This window comes from Rhizophagus irregularis, chromosome 30 (assembly GCF_026210795.1).
Source record: "Rhizophagus irregularis chromosome 30, complete sequence".
Taxonomy (NCBI): domain Eukaryota; kingdom Fungi; phylum Glomeromycota; class Glomeromycetes; order Glomerales; family Glomeraceae; genus Rhizophagus; species Rhizophagus irregularis.
The window spans coordinates 761,699-775,896 of NC_089458.1; the positions used below are offsets into that span (position 1 = coordinate 761,699).

General features: G+C 32.3%; 7 protein-coding genes across 9 annotated transcripts; 4 read left to right on the plus strand and 3 right to left on the minus strand.

Annotated features, from left to right (window-relative positions):
* Positions 1-40: 40 nt before the first annotated feature.
* Positions 41-1,782, plus strand: OCT59_021579 (uncharacterized protein). Of its 2 annotated transcripts, none has more exons than XM_066146617.1 (7): positions 41-255; positions 319-414; positions 495-583; positions 676-723; positions 790-844; positions 907-1,181; positions 1,261-1,782. In XM_066146617.1, exons 1-7 carry the CDS (start codon positions 117-119, stop codon positions 1,546-1,548), a joined length of 990 nt encoding a protein of 329 aa, XP_066005735.1. In that variant the 5' UTR covers positions 41-116; the 3' UTR covers positions 1,549-1,782. The 2 variants fall into 2 exon arrangements, with proteins under 2 accessions (XP_066005735.1, XP_066005734.1); XM_066146616.1 differs by having other exon boundaries at positions 1,277-1,780.
* A 538-nt stretch (positions 1,783-2,320) lies between these two features.
* On the minus strand, positions 2,321-2,725 carry OCT59_021580 (uncharacterized protein; the record flags this gene model as incomplete). Its single annotated transcript, XM_066146618.1, has 3 exons — positions 2,321-2,386; positions 2,478-2,549; positions 2,627-2,725. The coding sequence occupies 3 exons, from the start codon at positions 2,723-2,725 to the stop codon at positions 2,321-2,323; spliced, it is 237 nt and encodes a 78-aa protein (XP_066005736.1).
* Positions 2,726-3,091: 366 nt separating this feature from the next.
* Positions 3,092-4,907, plus strand: OCT59_021581 (uncharacterized protein). The gene is made up of 7 exons (XM_066146619.1): positions 3,092-3,325; positions 3,402-3,497; positions 3,578-3,666; positions 3,763-3,810; positions 3,880-3,934; positions 4,042-4,274; positions 4,354-4,907. The coding sequence occupies exons 1-7, from the start codon at positions 3,121-3,123 to the stop codon at positions 4,639-4,641; spliced, it is 1,014 nt and encodes a 337-aa protein (XP_066005737.1). The 5' UTR covers positions 3,092-3,120; the 3' UTR covers positions 4,642-4,907.
* Positions 4,908-5,053: 146 nt separating this feature from the next.
* On the plus strand, positions 5,054-7,620 carry OCT59_021582 (uncharacterized protein; the record flags this gene model as incomplete). Its single annotated transcript, XM_066146620.1, has 17 exons — positions 5,054-5,176; positions 5,253-5,320; positions 5,397-5,409; positions 5,480-5,486; positions 5,555-5,616; positions 5,683-5,706; positions 5,792-5,846; positions 5,929-5,976; positions 6,045-6,145; positions 6,212-6,262; positions 6,322-6,363; positions 6,434-6,491; positions 6,574-6,700; positions 6,764-6,863; positions 6,938-7,211; positions 7,314-7,373; positions 7,449-7,620. 17 exons carry the CDS (start codon positions 5,054-5,056, stop codon positions 7,514-7,516), a joined length of 1,281 nt encoding a protein of 426 aa, XP_066005738.1. The 3' UTR covers positions 7,517-7,620.
* On the minus strand, positions 7,565-10,114 carry OCT59_021583 (uncharacterized protein; the record flags this gene model as incomplete). The annotated part of the gene is made up of 5 exons (XM_066146621.1): positions 7,565-8,850; positions 8,930-9,410; positions 9,502-9,579; positions 9,828-9,982; positions 10,064-10,114. 5 exons carry the CDS (start codon positions 10,112-10,114, stop codon positions 7,798-7,800), a joined length of 1,818 nt encoding a protein of 605 aa, XP_066005739.1. The 3' UTR covers positions 7,565-7,797.
* Positions 10,115-10,399: 285 nt separating this feature from the next.
* Positions 10,400-12,569, minus strand: OCT59_021584 (uncharacterized protein). Of its 2 annotated transcripts, XM_066146622.1 has the most exons (4): positions 12,450-12,569; positions 11,794-12,307; positions 10,865-11,562; positions 10,400-10,762 (listed from the first exon to the last, which is right to left on the minus strand). In XM_066146622.1, the coding sequence occupies exons 2-4, from the start codon at positions 12,265-12,267 to the stop codon at positions 10,738-10,740; spliced, it is 1,197 nt and encodes a 398-aa protein (XP_066005740.1). In that variant the 5' UTR covers positions 12,268-12,307; positions 12,450-12,569; the 3' UTR covers positions 10,400-10,737. The 2 variants fall into 2 exon arrangements, with proteins under 2 accessions (XP_066005740.1, XP_066005741.1); XM_066146623.1 differs by having other exon boundaries at positions 10,400-11,562; positions 11,794-12,555.
* Positions 12,570-12,730: 161 nt separating this feature from the next.
* Positions 12,731-13,923, plus strand: OCT59_021585 (uncharacterized protein). The gene is made up of 2 exons (XM_025320775.2): positions 12,731-13,283; positions 13,375-13,923. The coding sequence occupies exons 1-2, from the start codon at positions 12,922-12,924 to the stop codon at positions 13,643-13,645; spliced, it is 633 nt and encodes a 210-aa protein (XP_025170566.1). The 5' UTR covers positions 12,731-12,921; the 3' UTR covers positions 13,646-13,923.
* The last annotated feature ends 275 nt before the right edge of the window (positions 13,924-14,198 follow it).

The following is a 14,198-nucleotide window of genomic DNA, read 5'->3' on the forward strand; positions in this document are numbered from 1 at the left end:
TGTCATCTACTTTAATGATAAAATGCACGTGTTGATCATAGATATTGCTAAGGAATTTTGGAAGGTCGAAATTATTTAATATATTTAGATTGAGTACCGGTAATCTTTATTCATCAATGGCACCGAAAGTATTATTAACTATGATGTTACCACCAGACTCACAAAAGCTTATAGAGAGTGCCAAAGATATTGAACTTGTTTATTGGGACAAACCAGGAGCAATTCCACGCGAGAAATTCTTGGAGTTGGCGAAAGGTAAGTTACGCTATCATTTACTACAAATTTACTAAAAATAACGTTTCTGTATTTCTTTTGAAGGCGTCGATGGAATTTTATGTATGTCGTTCGATAAAATTGACTCTGAATTACTCGACGCAGCTGGGCCGAATTTAAAAGTAGTCTCGACTATGTCAGGTTGCAATTTCCACAAGTTTTACTATTCTTGGATGACTTATTCATGAAAATGATTAACTCTGTTTAGCTTTGATTAAAAGTTGGATATGACCATGTCGATTTGAGTGAACTTCGTAAGCGTTTGATTTCTCTAGGACATACACCAGGAGTGCTTACAGACGCTGTGGCGGTGAATATTTTTTTCATTCTTTTCATTCTTAAGCAGATTTTCATTAAATATATTATTCTCCAATTAATAAAAATCGTTTTTAAATAAATAAGGATATCACAGTTTTATTAGTTTTAGCCGCCGCGCGAAGAATACGCGAGGTAAACCGTTTATTTGTTTTTTTTGGCGATTAAGTTATGTGTATTTAAAGCTTTTATTTTATCAAGGGATTTCGAGCAGTAGAAAAGGGAGAATGGATTTGGAGTACAACATGGATGCTTGGTATGTCGTTTACTTTTTTAATCATTCCGATTTATTTCTAACTTTATTTATTTTACGCTCAGGGGTACAGTTAACAAACAAAACAATTGGAATTGTTGGGTTAGGTCGTATAGGATCTGCTACTGCCTTACGACTAAAACCTTTTACTGGAAATAATGGGAAAATAATTTATTTTGGACGTGTTGAAAAACCTATAGCTTCCTCTCTAGGTGCGACTAAGGTAGAATTTGACACTCTCATACGTGAGTCAGACGTGATTTGTATTTGTTGTGCACTGAATGAAGAGACGAAAGAAATGTTTAATTACGAAGTTTTCAAGAAAATGAAGAGTAATGTGGTATGTAATTATATAATTTCAATTTGGACCATGGAACAAATATGATATAATATTAGAATCATAAATCAAATAACATTAGATTCTTGTAAATACAGCGCGTGGAGGAATTATCCGTCAAGATGATCTTTGTCGAGCTTTGTCAGAAGGGATGCTTGGTAGTGTAGGTTTAGATGTTGTAACTCCAGAACCGTTGAATCCAAATGATCCACTTTTGAAATTCGATAAGGTTACAGTTGTTCCACATATTGGTAGCGGAACTTTAGAAACACGTACTATGATGGCCGATATTGCTATTGAGAATGTTTTGTCTGGTGTTAGAGGAGAAACTTTGCCGCACGCTGTGAACGTAAATTTTGATATAAAATAGTTAAAATAGTAATGATTTTTACGTTTTTATGCAACGTAAATCTTTCAAATTAATAATTATTCTGTGTTACGTTGATGAGATCGTACATCGTCACACTTTGTCTCAGTCCCTCATTGTCTCATTGTATAAATGATTTTATGGTTTTTTTTTTAGAAAAAATAGAAAAAATATAGTACTTTAATGACTCATTACTCCTTGGCATTTATTAAACATAATTAGAAATTTCATAATGAATTTTTAGTTAATTATTTCTTGGAAGGATTTTTTTGCTTACCCTATTAGTTTAACAAAATACGCAAAAATGATAATTCCGGCTAGATCGAAAAAAATATTTAAGGCTTTGCCTCTACCGCTTCTAGAATTATGAAGAGGAGGTTGAATTATTTCTTATGTTTAAAATTTACATGAATAATGACTACTCAATATCATGCGCAGTCTGAAGATAAAATTATTACTTACGAAGAGGAACGTAAAGAAAGAAAAGCCAAGCTGATCTTCTTGATTATCATTGGAATTCTTACAGCCGCTTATAGGGTAATGAATTTTTATTTCTCTTAGGAAAAACAACCAAACTAACCGATGTTTATCACGTCATATGGGCATAATAAGTCATAGAATTTCTACAGAATGTATGTTGCGGTTCATAACCCTGTGGTCACGATGAAAACGAGCATAAGGTGAATATATATCTCACAGATATGCATACATTCATAGAATTAATTATATAATTAACAATAGAATACCTCAATTGCTTTTTCGAATGCCATCCTTTTTACGATTTCTCGCATTCTGTAAACTTTGCCTTGGCATCTTTATCGTCGGGGGATCTTTTCATAACCTGTCAAAATAGAAAGGCTTCGGATTACCATGAATAATCATAAGATAGATTGGATATAAGGTCTAGGTCTGTTTTCAAATAAAGTCCTCACAATTCGAAAATCCCGAAGCGCGTCTTTAAATTTACATAAATTCATATTTGCTGCCGCTCTTCGATAATATCCCTATCAAAAAAAAGAAAAGTCAATACGATTTTTTCGATACAATTGCAGATTTTTAATACAAGCAGAAAAATTTTAACCTTAGTAATATGATGGATCAAGTTTAATTGCCTTATCCGCGTCTGTAATATCGTATCCAAATGCTTCAGTTTTGAAATAGGCAAAAGATCGATTGGCATAGTATGCTGCAAACGTTTGGATTCAGGTTAATTGCTTCTGAATATTTTTCAATCGCAGCTTCATACTTCTTGGCTAAAATAATAAAGTTAAAACCAGATCAAATATGATAACAACTGCTTCGTTCGAAATCCGTAAAGTATTGAATAACTAAAAGTTTCAAACCCAGAAACAGTTTATTAGCAGCTTCTTTAATTTCCTCGGCTTTGATTTTATTCTCTTCTGAAACGGAAGTATTTTCGGTTCGTTACTCATTTCGTCGTTTGGTTAAAGGAAAACTAAAAAAAAAACCTCTAAATTTAACATTTATCAAGTTGTGTAATGTCTGTCATCTACTTTAATGATAAAATGCACGTGTTGATCATAGAGATTTCTACTATTCCACTGAAATGTTGAAATGTTAAGGAATTTTGGAAGGTCGAAATTATTTAATATATTTTGTTCGAGAAATCTTTATTCATCAATGGCACCGAAAGTATTATTAACTCAGATATTACCACCAGACTCACAAAAGCTCATAGAGAGTGCCAAAGATATTGAACTTGTTTATTGGGACAAAACAGGAGCAATTCCACGCGAGAAATTCTTGGAGTTGGCGAAAGGTAAGTTGCGCTATCATTTACTACAAATTTTACTACAAATTTTACCAAAAATAATGTTTCTGTACTTCATTCGAAGGCGTCGATGGAATTTTATGTATGTTGACCGATAAAATTGACTCTGAATTACTCGACGCAGCTGGGCCGAATTTAAAAGTAGTCTCGACCATGTCAGGTTGCAATTTTCACAAGTTTTACTATTCTTGGATGACTTTATCATGAAAATGATTAACTCTATTTAGCTTTGGTTAAAAGTTGGATATGACCATGTCGATTTGAGTGAATTTCGTAAGCGTTCGATTCCACTAGGACATACACCAGGCGTGCTTACAGACGCTGTGGCGGTGAATATTTTTTTCATTCTTTTCATTCTTAAGCCAGATTTTCATTAAATATATTATTTTTCAATTAATAAAATCGTTTTTAAATAAAATAAATAGGATATCACGGTCTTATTAGTTTTAGCCGCCGCGCGAAGAATACGTGAGGTAAACCGTTTATTTGTTTTTTTTTTCGGCGATTCAGTTATGTGTATGTAAAGCTTTTATTTTATCAAGGGATTTCGAGCAGTTGAAAAGGGAGAATGGATTTGGAGTCCAACATGGATGCTTGGTATGTCGTGTTTACTTTTTTTAATCATTTCGATTTATTTCTAACTTTATTTATTTTACGCTCAGGGGTACAGTTAACAAACAAAACAATTGGAATTGTTGGGTTAGGTCGTATAGGATCTGCTACTGCCTTACGACTAAAACCTTTTATTGGAAATAATGGGAAAATAATTTACTTTGGACGTGTTGAAAAACCTATAGCTTCCTCTCTAGGTGCGACTAAGGTAGAATTTGACACTCTTATACGTGAGTCAGACGTTATTTGTATTTGTTGTGCACTGAATGAAGAGACGAAAGAAATGTTTAATTACGAAGTTTTCAAGAAAATGAAGAGTAATGTGGTATGTAATTATGTAATTTCAATTTGGACCCTGGAACAAATATGATATAATATTAGAATCATAAATCAAATAACATTAGATTCTTGTAAATACGGCGCGTGGAGGAATTATCCGTCAAGATGACCTTTGTCGAGCTTTGTCAGAAGGGATGCTTGGTAGTGTAGGTCTAGATGTTGTAACGCCAGAACCGTTGAATCCAAATGATCCACTTTTGAAATTCGATAAGGTTACAGTTGTTCCACATATTGGTAGCGGAACTTTAGAAACACGTACTATGATGGCCAATATTGCTATTGAGAATGTTTTGTCTGGTGTTAGAGGAGAAACTTTGCCGCACGCTGTGGAAGTAAATTTTGATACAAAGTAGTTAAAATTTTATGCAACGTAAATCTTTCAAATTAATAATTATTCTGTGTTACGTTGATGAGATCGTACATCGTCACACTTTGTCTCAGTCCCTCATTGTCTCATTGTATAAATGATTTTATGGTTTTTTTTTTAGAAAAAAATATAGTACTTAATGACTCATTGCGGAAGTTTACTCCTTGGCATTTATTAAACATAATTAGAAATTTCATAATGAATTTTTAGTTAATTATTTCTTGGAATTAAAAGGAGGATTTTTTTTTGCTTACCCTATTAGTTTAACAAAGAAATTGTTACGCAAAAATGATAATTCCGGCTAGATCGAAAAAAATATTTAAGGCTTTGCCTTTACCGCTCCTAGAATTATGAAGAGGAGGTTGAATTATTTCTTATGTTTAAAATTTACATGAATAATGACTACTCAATATCATGCGCAGTCTGAAGATAAAATTATTACTTACGAAGAGGAACGTAAAGAAAGAAAAGCCAAGCTGATCTTCTTGATTATCATTGGCATTCTTACAGCCGCTTATGGGGTAATGATTTTTATTTCTCTTAGGAAAAACTGAACTAAACTAACCGATGTTTATCACGTCATATGGGCATAATAAGTCATGGAATTTCTACAGAATGTATGTTGCGGTTCACAACCCTGTGGTCACGATGAAAACGAGCATAAGGTGAATATATATCTCACAGATATGCATACAAATTAATGAAACAGAATTTTGCTAAAACTCAGTCTTTTTTATAAAGGCAAAGTATACCGGTAAATATTTTCCTTTCAATAACTGAAAAATAACCATAAAAACTCGAGAAAATTAAATATTATTGATTAGGTTCCAGGTAATTTTCTCAATGTGAGCATACTATGTTATACGCGATAATGTTTATAATTTTAAAAAAATTTAAAGGCGTGGTGATTTGTGGGAAAACGCTGAATATGCAACCCAGATGTTATAAATCGGAGTTTAATGTAAGTTTATTTTGAATTTTTTAATTAAACCATTTTTGTTAATTTCGCTTTACTTTTAACGAATAGGCTGCGGATGATGACTATCAGTTGGTACGCGTTTTACGCGTTGATAAATGGATAAATGATTTTTCAAATAGTGATTGATCTACTTGATCTGCGATTAATTTTAATATAGGGTGCTAGCTGTGATCGATATCTGACGAATTACGATTCTAGAATGGACGCAACGCGTGAGTAAGAAATTTTTATTTAACTTTTAAAATAAAGTAAATCTAAGTAAAACCTAATCTTTTTGATTATTTCATAAAAAAGAGTTTATTAACATGCGAGGGTTTAATAATCTTACTTTATTTAACTGTTGTAAGTATAAGAATTTTAAATATATCTCAAATTCAAGAGCTAAAAAATTATTGACTCTCTTATTTTAGTTATATTGAATCCATACCAGAAGGATGATGGTTTAGTCTTTGATAATTCTACTCAAAAGATTGCGCTCGCGTTATGGTCTACTGAAAAGGCTAACAATACGGTATTTTATATTATGAGCTCTAAGTGTTATTATAATTTCTTTTGACGTAAATTTTCTATTTAATAGCAATTCAATATTACTAAAGACGAATGGTTCTTTTATGGGACCTTTACTGAGGTAACCCTTTACAATAATATGCTGCTGTATAAAAAATTATTTACTAATTTTAATTATAGCGGGACAATCCATATAGAGTTAGATTCCAAATTGTAAAAATGGTTGGTCAGATTTTTTTTTGTCTTAGTCACGTGTTCTATGAAACAATCTTTGATTAAATTAAAACTATAGCCTTCCATCAGTTACATTTATTTCAAAAGAGAAGAACACTACAATATCTCTCGATCAGGTACATATGGCACATAATTTCAATTTAACGAAAAATAAATTTTTACCAATTATTGGCAATTATTGGAATAATAATTATCAAGGCGCCATATTCGGCGATGCAACATCATCGGATGTTAAATCAAACGCAAAAGTAGCAATTGAAACAACATTTGCAAGTTTCGATCTAACCGGGTTTGCTATTAGTCCAAATTTGTGGGAGATACTTAGGTAAATAAAATACGGCACTTTGAATATTATTTTATTTCGTCATTTACCTTTTTTTTTACTTAGAATTGTTCCTTCGAAATATGTCACGAACCCGGGTACCAATACTCAAGAATATCCAGTATCAGTAGTTTATAATCGCGTTGAATTTACACTTCTTCAATTGGTGAACTATATGTTTTTTTATTTAATTTTTTATTCCTGAACTTAATTCATTTATTTGTATTATTTCTAATGAAGGCGGCTAATATGGGAGGGTTTGTATCAATTCTAAGTGCCGCCTATTTTATCTTATTTGGTTCCCAACGAGTTAATCCTTGGGGTATAGTACAACGCCATATACTTAAAAGTGTTCCAACCGTACCACCAGTTTATATGCCATCAATTAACGATAATTTGGAAAAAGGGTATCTGTCTCTCTCACAAACATTCCACAATAATGGACCTCAACATACATCTGAACTTCCTCTTCCTGTTTTTAACCGTCAAGTTACAGAAGATTATATTGCACAAGGTGGCTTACTTACAAATGTACCAATATCACCTCATGTTGATTTTTTTTCCATACATACAGTAACCCTATCATAACTCTATCACGTGACACATTTTTAATTAGACATACAGAGAATTCGTCATGAACTTAGAGCCGAAGTTCAGCTGACTATAGCGCGTGAATGTTAGTATTTTTTCTTTTTTTTTTACAATTTAATTATATGAATTCTTAGTTTCAATCTTTTTTTCAACTAAATAGTGGAAAAATTGAAATTATTTTTAAGTAAATATTACCTGAAAGATGTGATAAAGCCGAACAAACAATAAATATTTCAGTAAATTTATTTAATTTTGCACCATATCCAAAAAAGTCTTTTTCCAAACTTTGACCTAATAAAATGCCATAATTTTATTTCATGAAATGTTTTTAAATACTATGTAAATGCAATATTCTTTTTGTTTGTACTTATTATTACTTCATTATATTTAATACATTATGAATTAATAAAATTTTAAATAATCTGCATTATTTTAAAATAATAAATCTCAACATTAATTACATGTATAGTCTATAAAATGATATAAAAATTTTATAATAACTTATAGTATTATACAATAATCACTTCTCCAATGCATCCTGAACATTTTCCAATTTCAAAGACTCCACTAAATTGAGAAAATGAATATCTACGACTTGCGCTATTGGGCGGTGAAAGATTTAAATTGGATGAAGCAAGTGGTGATGAAGCTTCTAGTATACGCTTCAATTGTAATTCAAGATTTAAATTTTTTTGCCGTTCTTTAAAAAGAAGTTGTTTAAGTTCTTCTTGACTTGAATTTAGTTTTGAAGTTGACTGATTTTCTTCATAATCAAATTCACGAGTTGTGGTGCCATTTGTCGTTTTTGTTGCTGTCGTAATTTTCTTTTCTTCTTCAGTATCTATTTTCACTTCTTGAAGCTTATTTAATAATTCTTGTTCCAATCGAGTAGCTCTTGATTTTTCTTTATCCACTTCTTCGGCAAGTCGTAGTTTATCATTACTAATTTCCACAAATTTTTCACGTAATTCATTCAATTGAGCTATTGAATCGCGATTATCACTTGTCAATCCTTCGATCTTTTTTGTAAGATCTTTGATACGCTTAGTCAACTTCGAATTTTCTGACTGAACATTTTGAAGCTCTTTTGAAAGATCATCACGTTCTAAATTTAATTTTTCAATTACAGATGAATTAGACGAAACTTGTTCTGATAAAGCTAAAACTTCAGCTTCTTTAATTTTAAGAGAACTTGATATTTTTTCATTAAATAGTGCTAATTCATTTCTCTCGTCTGTCAATTTCTGAATTTCTTTAATCATTGACTCAATATTTGTCTGAGCTTCATACGACACTCGTTCTGCTTCTGAAAGTTTCTCTATGCTCTCTGAAAGCTGTTGTTCAGTATTGGTAAGTTTATGCCGCAGATTTGACAATTCTATTTCTAAAGCCTCGCATCTATTCTCTTTATCTTGAAGTGTCTTTTGTAAGGCTTCTACTTCATCAGATACTGAACGAGCATTTGCCTTTTCTTGAGTAAGTTGTTCAATAATGGAATCCTTGGTATTAAGTTGCGATATTAATTGTTTGCTATCCTTCTCTAATTGTTCAACACGAGTATTCTGTAGTATAAAAAAATTATTAAAGAGTCTAGTTGTAAAATTAATAACCCAAAATGTTTTAAAATTATTTATTACCTACCTGCAATTGTAAAGATTCCAATATCTTTTCCTTTTGTTCATCGGCTTCTTTAAGCCGTTCTTCTTTATTAAGTATTTTTTCCTCCAACTCAGCATTCTTTCGTCTTAATGCATCCACTAATAATTGACCTTCTTCTAACAATTCCTCGCTACTCTTAAATCGATCAGCCATTGCAGAATATTTTTCCAATTCTGAAGTCAAAGCATTCTTCTCGTCAACTAACATAGCAATAGCTTGTCGTTGCAACCCAATATCCTGCTTTTGTTTATTGCACAAACTAGAAAGGGATTCATACGTATAAGGTTCTTCAACTGAATTATCAGCAGAAGGAAGTATACTTTCTGCAATAGTCAAATCGATTTGTTTTGATAGGAGATTAGGTTGTGATTGCTGTCCATGTGGTTGGAAAATTGGTTGAAGTCCTTCAACCAATGATTGGCTCGTAGCTGAGGAGGACTGTGGGACATAATCTGAATAATCTCTGCATTTTTTTGGTTAAACCCAAAATAAATTAAATGCTTAAAATAATCTCGACAATAAAATTTTGCGAAAATACAATTTTGATAACTCACTGCGAAGCTTGATTTTCCACTAAATCAGGATTGGTATTTGTTGCAGAAATATTATCCTCTTCTACTACTGCAATCGTTCTGATCCATTATAAATATATAAAAATATTCATTTTAAATAAATGAAAATTTCTTCTTAACTCGTAAATTCTTAACCAAATATTTTATTTGCCATCAATAAAATAATTTACTTTCATTTTTTCCTTGGTATGGAAATCAATCTTAGATGTTCTGTATTTTCTTTTTTATTACATCATTTGGCTAATAGTTTCTTGCGTTTAACAAGAATTGTATATATCAAATATTTTTTAAGAGGAAAAAATACTCACTCTTGCCCAGTTCCATCAGTTCTAACGCTTCCAGAGTCTGATGCTACACTATTCCTTCGATCACCAGTCAATGCAACAGAATCAGAACTATCTTTACGTGTTATACTAGTAGAGTCTACTGAACTGGCTGCTTTCTTCTTTTTAAACTTCTTTAACTAAACTCCCGTAAAATAAAAACACTCTTCTTAAATTAATTGTATTTACTTTTATCATTAAAAAAAGACTTTATCTAATACCGTTTTCTTTGCAGAAGCTACTTTTTGATCTCTCGCTGCATCGCCGTCCATATTTCGTTTTAAAAAGTCATACAGGTAGGAAACCTTTTTAAATTTTATTGGTAAATTTATCAATAAATGATTGGTTAACCATCAAAAAAGTTGACACATGACATATAGCCAATAATATTTCCCCATCCCTAAAGTGACAAATCGCGGTCAAGTTCCTCCACATAAATAAAAACAGGGGACGTGACAAATATTTTACTATAATCACGTGCGCTTTTTGCGCTGTGGTAACGTAAATTTACAAGTAATGTGATTTATTAATCACTTTTCAGCTGATAAAAACATTTTCACTGTAATGACATGTTTATTAACGTTGTCCTAAAGACCTAAACGGGTTGATACGACATTTTAGGCAAGAAATACAGGCAAATATTCTTTTTCTCATCAATAAACATAAAAAATTTTTTTAATTTTAAAGAGAAATAAAGAGAAAAAAAAAGCCAAAGAAAAAAAAACCTTGATTTGATAAAATATTGAATATAAAAATAATACTATGAAAAAAATCCTGTCAAACAAACGTTCTTTCTTTTTTGATATCATATACGAAAAAAATGTTCATTTGTATTTTTTTTGTTTCCTTATTCAATGCGAGGAATAAGAAAAAAGAAATTTAGAAGCAAATATTTTCAACTAGTTTTTCCCTTCAATGGACTTAAAAAGTCACAATATGTTAGAAAGGAATTGATCACAATGTTTGACCCGTAGGCCCTTTCTAAAAACAAAAAAAAGAAAATAAATGCTATATAAGCTTACACGCTTGGTTTCCTTCTTTCAGATTCGAGTCTACTATACAGCAGATAAAGAGCCATTTGATTCGATTCAGGTGTTCCCGTGATGGTAACTAATCTTTCATTGGTATTACCGTGAGGTTCGGCTATTTTGATGTGCGAACCAGATAGATGCCTAATTTCATTAATTTTACTTCCACCTTTACCAATAATACACCCTACCATATCATTAGGGATAAAAATCTGTTGAGCTTGAGATCCTGGTGGAGGTTGATGATTAATTGGTGGAGGTCCGGGCATAAAATCACGTCCGTAATGTGGAGGACCCGGTGGAAGTCCGACATAGAATGGACTACCAGCAACAGGAGCCGCTTGATGATAGAGAAGTCGTGGCTGAGGTCTATAGGGGGTAATTCCTGTAGGTCTATCATTTTGATGTTTAGCCAGTTCCTCTCCGACATGGAAAACGGCAATATGAATAGAATCAGGAACCCCGCTGATAGAGATAGTACGTTCTGTTGACTGAGGAAGCATTTCTTCGGAAGCGAGACATCTTGCTCCGGACTTTTCTTGAATTTCTTTAATTTTGCATCCACCTTTACCTATTACGGGCCCCATCCGAGAATGAGGTACGAGGAGTCGGATTGTAGTGGATTTAGAATTTGGCGTAGATGGTGTATCCAAATTCTCATCCAAGATTTTACGTGCGACAAGAGCAAAGGCCTTTAAAAAATTTTTAATTTAACAATTATTTCAAGTATTAATGATATAAATTAGTTAGACAAATTAAAAAATTCCCAAAAAGGATAACTTCTAAGTTATATGTAAAGATTGTGCGTCATTTTAAACTGCAATCTCTAAATTAAGGATTACTTATGGTAATGATGAAGCTATCACGTGCAATTGATGTTAGCATAACTTTTTGTTCGTTCTATTGTGAAAATTTTGACATACCTTTGCAACAGTGTCCAAAGGACCAGTAACAGTTAAAATTCTTTCATAAGCTCCTTGTACCATTTCAGATATGGTCACTTTAGCACCAGATCTATCACGGATTTCACTAACATTCTTTCCACCTTTCCCAATGATTACCCCAGCTTCTTTAGTTGTTACAAGAGCGCGAAGCGAAATAGTAGCAAGTGTAGATTCTGTTTCAACCTTTTCTTTTTCAGCTGCTGCAGGAGAGCGAACGTTTACCTCCATAACATCACCAGTCTCTGACGGAGTTACCGGTCGTTCTTCAGCGGGTGGTTCATCGGTATAGTCTAATTCTGAAGAGTTATCGTCCTCTCCACCAGAAGTATTTAAAGCAGGACGCTTGAAACGTCCTCCTCTTTCGTCAGAACTAAGGTCGTCTTCTTCGTCGTCAGACGGAAGTGACCTTTTACGTTCAGAAGGAGAGTGGACAGTGTCTTCTCGTTCAGACATTTGTTGAGGGATTGGTATTTGTTGTGGGTAACTAGGGACACTGAAAAAGGAAAAGTGTTTGGGGTGTGAGTGTTAGGAGTGGGCTAACATGACTTGCATTGCAAAGGTACATTTCAGTGATTTCGTTGCGTGTTTAATTGTTTAGGCAAAAAAAAAGGAAACAAGTAGGACAGGGACGGTACCAAAAAGCAAGTTACTGAAAAAAGGGATTTCGTGGAGTGGTAGAGATCCGTACAGCTAACTAGATCTTATTAATCTACTGGCAAGAAAGAGCTCGTTGTGTTGGGTGGGTTTGGTTTTTTGGGTTCTAGTGCAGGTATTATTAACGTTATACAGTAGCTTATCTTCTAGTTTCTTTGCTTTGGGTTAACACTTGATTTTAAATATGTGGGGTTCTATGAGAACACCCCAATTTTGTGATCATATCAAAAATGGTTATCATTTTCAACAAAGAAATTTTTTCGATGCAAGTAATTTCTGAAACATAAAAGTTAAAAATTTTCTACTCCGAATTTGTCACCTGAAATTATGTTGTTACATAACTAGTATATCCAATAAAAATTCATTTACTTGTGTAACTGTGAACTTTATAAATATATATTTCTCGAAAATATTTTTTGAAATTCAAGATACAACTTCTTACAGTATAACATAATGATTTATAATATGTATATGTTTGATCGCCATTGTGTATGTATTTATTATCAGGATTGGCACAGACATCGTAAAAGTGGTGCAGGAAGTGGCGGTGGAGGTGGCAGTAGTGCTTTTGGCACTACAAGTACAACCACCAGTATGAATGGTCATATAGACGGTGATTCAGGCGGCTCTTCTTCTTCGCCTGCTCATAGTTCAGCAGCAAATCATCTTACCAGCCATCATTCTACAACTTCACAGCTAACAAGTTTAACAAGTATTTATTCGGAAGGTCGTATGATTAACATTGAAGAAGAAGCTAAATTAGTTTATGGTGTCGTGTTTTCTTTAAGGAATTTCGTCAGGAAACTCAGTGGAAGGTAAATAGAATTATGGAATTTGAACTTGCGATATAGAAAAGTGTTGACCATTAATCTCCAATTTCTCCAATTGATCCATTTTATTTCATAGTCAAGACGGGTTTGTAGCGTATAAAACATCGAACTATAAGCTTCATTATTATGAGACTCCAACAGGATTGAAATTTGTAATGAATACCGATCCTAGTGTAGAATCTCTTCGCCAAATATTAAGACAGATTTATACAAACTTTTATGTAGAATATGTTGTAAAAAATCCTTTGTCTCCCTCAGAACATCCTGCAGGTGAGGGTGTTAATAATGAATATTTTAAGGCAGCAATTGATAAATTTGTAAAAAGTTTACCTTCCTATGAATCTTAGAAGTTTGTTATTGTTAATTGCTTTAGAGAAAATAATGTTATAATCTTGGAAAAAGCCAAACCCAATATTTTATTTAATAATAATAGTTTTTAATATATTCATATAAATTGATTTGGAATTAAGGGAAAAGAATTATATTTTATGCTTGTATTAGCCATAAATTCATTAATAGTTTATAAACATTTCATCTTAGAAACTGTTTAAAAAAATTTAACCGGTTAATCCATTAAATAAATAATGCTCTTTCGACTTTTAAGTCAAATTTCTTGCGACTTCAAAAAGCGTAACAAAGTTGATACATCTCAAGGAAACACAATCAGCCATGATTAATTCATTTTATTTAGGACAATTGTTAGATCAACTACATATTCCAAGCGAACGACTTAGATATAAATTATCGTAAATTATTTAACATTTCATCTGATTTATTTGATTGTTTCAATTCTTTAGGATTATATTCTTTAAATTTCTTCTTTTATTGACTGCGCCAGCGACAGTCTAGTTAACATTAATCATGTGATACGTACACATGATGCTCAATTTAATATAAATT

What these genes read in the sequence shown, in the direction of transcription:
- OCT59_021579 (XM_066146617.1), top strand. Translation starts at nt 117, where the DNA reads ATGGCACCGAAAGTATTATTAACTATGATGTTACCACCAGACTCACAA. An exon ending in ATTCTTGGAGTTGGCGAAAG is followed by an intron (nt 256 to 318) that starts GTAAGTTACGCT and finishes TTTCTTTTGAAG; the next exon opens with GCGTCGATGGAATTTTATGT. An exon ending in TGCTTACAGACGCTGTGGCG is followed by an intron (nt 584 to 675) that starts GTGAATATTTTT and finishes TAAATAAATAAG; the next exon opens with GATATCACAGTTTTATTAGT.
- OCT59_021581 (XM_066146619.1), top strand. Translation starts at nt 3,121, where the DNA reads ATGTTAAGGAATTTTGGAAGGTCGAAATTATTTAATATATTTTGTTCG. An exon ending in AGTAGTCTCGACCATGTCAG is followed by an intron (nt 3,498 to 3,577) that starts GTTGCAATTTTC and finishes TTTGGTTAAAAG; the next exon opens with TTGGATATGACCATGTCGAT. An exon ending in CCGCGCGAAGAATACGTGAG is followed by an intron (nt 3,811 to 3,879) that starts GTAAACCGTTTA and finishes TATTTTATCAAG; the next exon opens with GGATTTCGAGCAGTTGAAAA.
- OCT59_021584 (XM_066146622.1), bottom strand. Translation starts at nt 12,267, where the DNA reads ATGTCTGAACGAGAAGACACTGTCCACTCTCCTTCTGAACGTAAAAGG. An exon ending in CTTTGGACACTGTTGCAAAG is followed by an intron (nt 11,563 to 11,793) that starts GTATGTCAAAAT and finishes AATTTTTTAAAG; the next exon opens with GCCTTTGCTCTTGTCGCACG. An exon ending in GAAAGAAGGAAACCAAGCGT is followed by an intron (nt 10,763 to 10,864) that starts GTAAGCTTATAT and finishes TGACTTTTTAAG; the next exon opens with TCCATTGAAGGGAAAAACTA.
- OCT59_021585 (XM_025320775.2), top strand. Translation starts at nt 12,922, where the DNA reads ATGATTTATAATATGTATATGTTTGATCGCCATTGTGTATGTATTTAT. An exon ending in GTCAGGAAACTCAGTGGAAG is followed by an intron (nt 13,284 to 13,374) that starts GTAAATAGAATT and finishes TTTATTTCATAG; the next exon opens with TCAAGACGGGTTTGTAGCGT.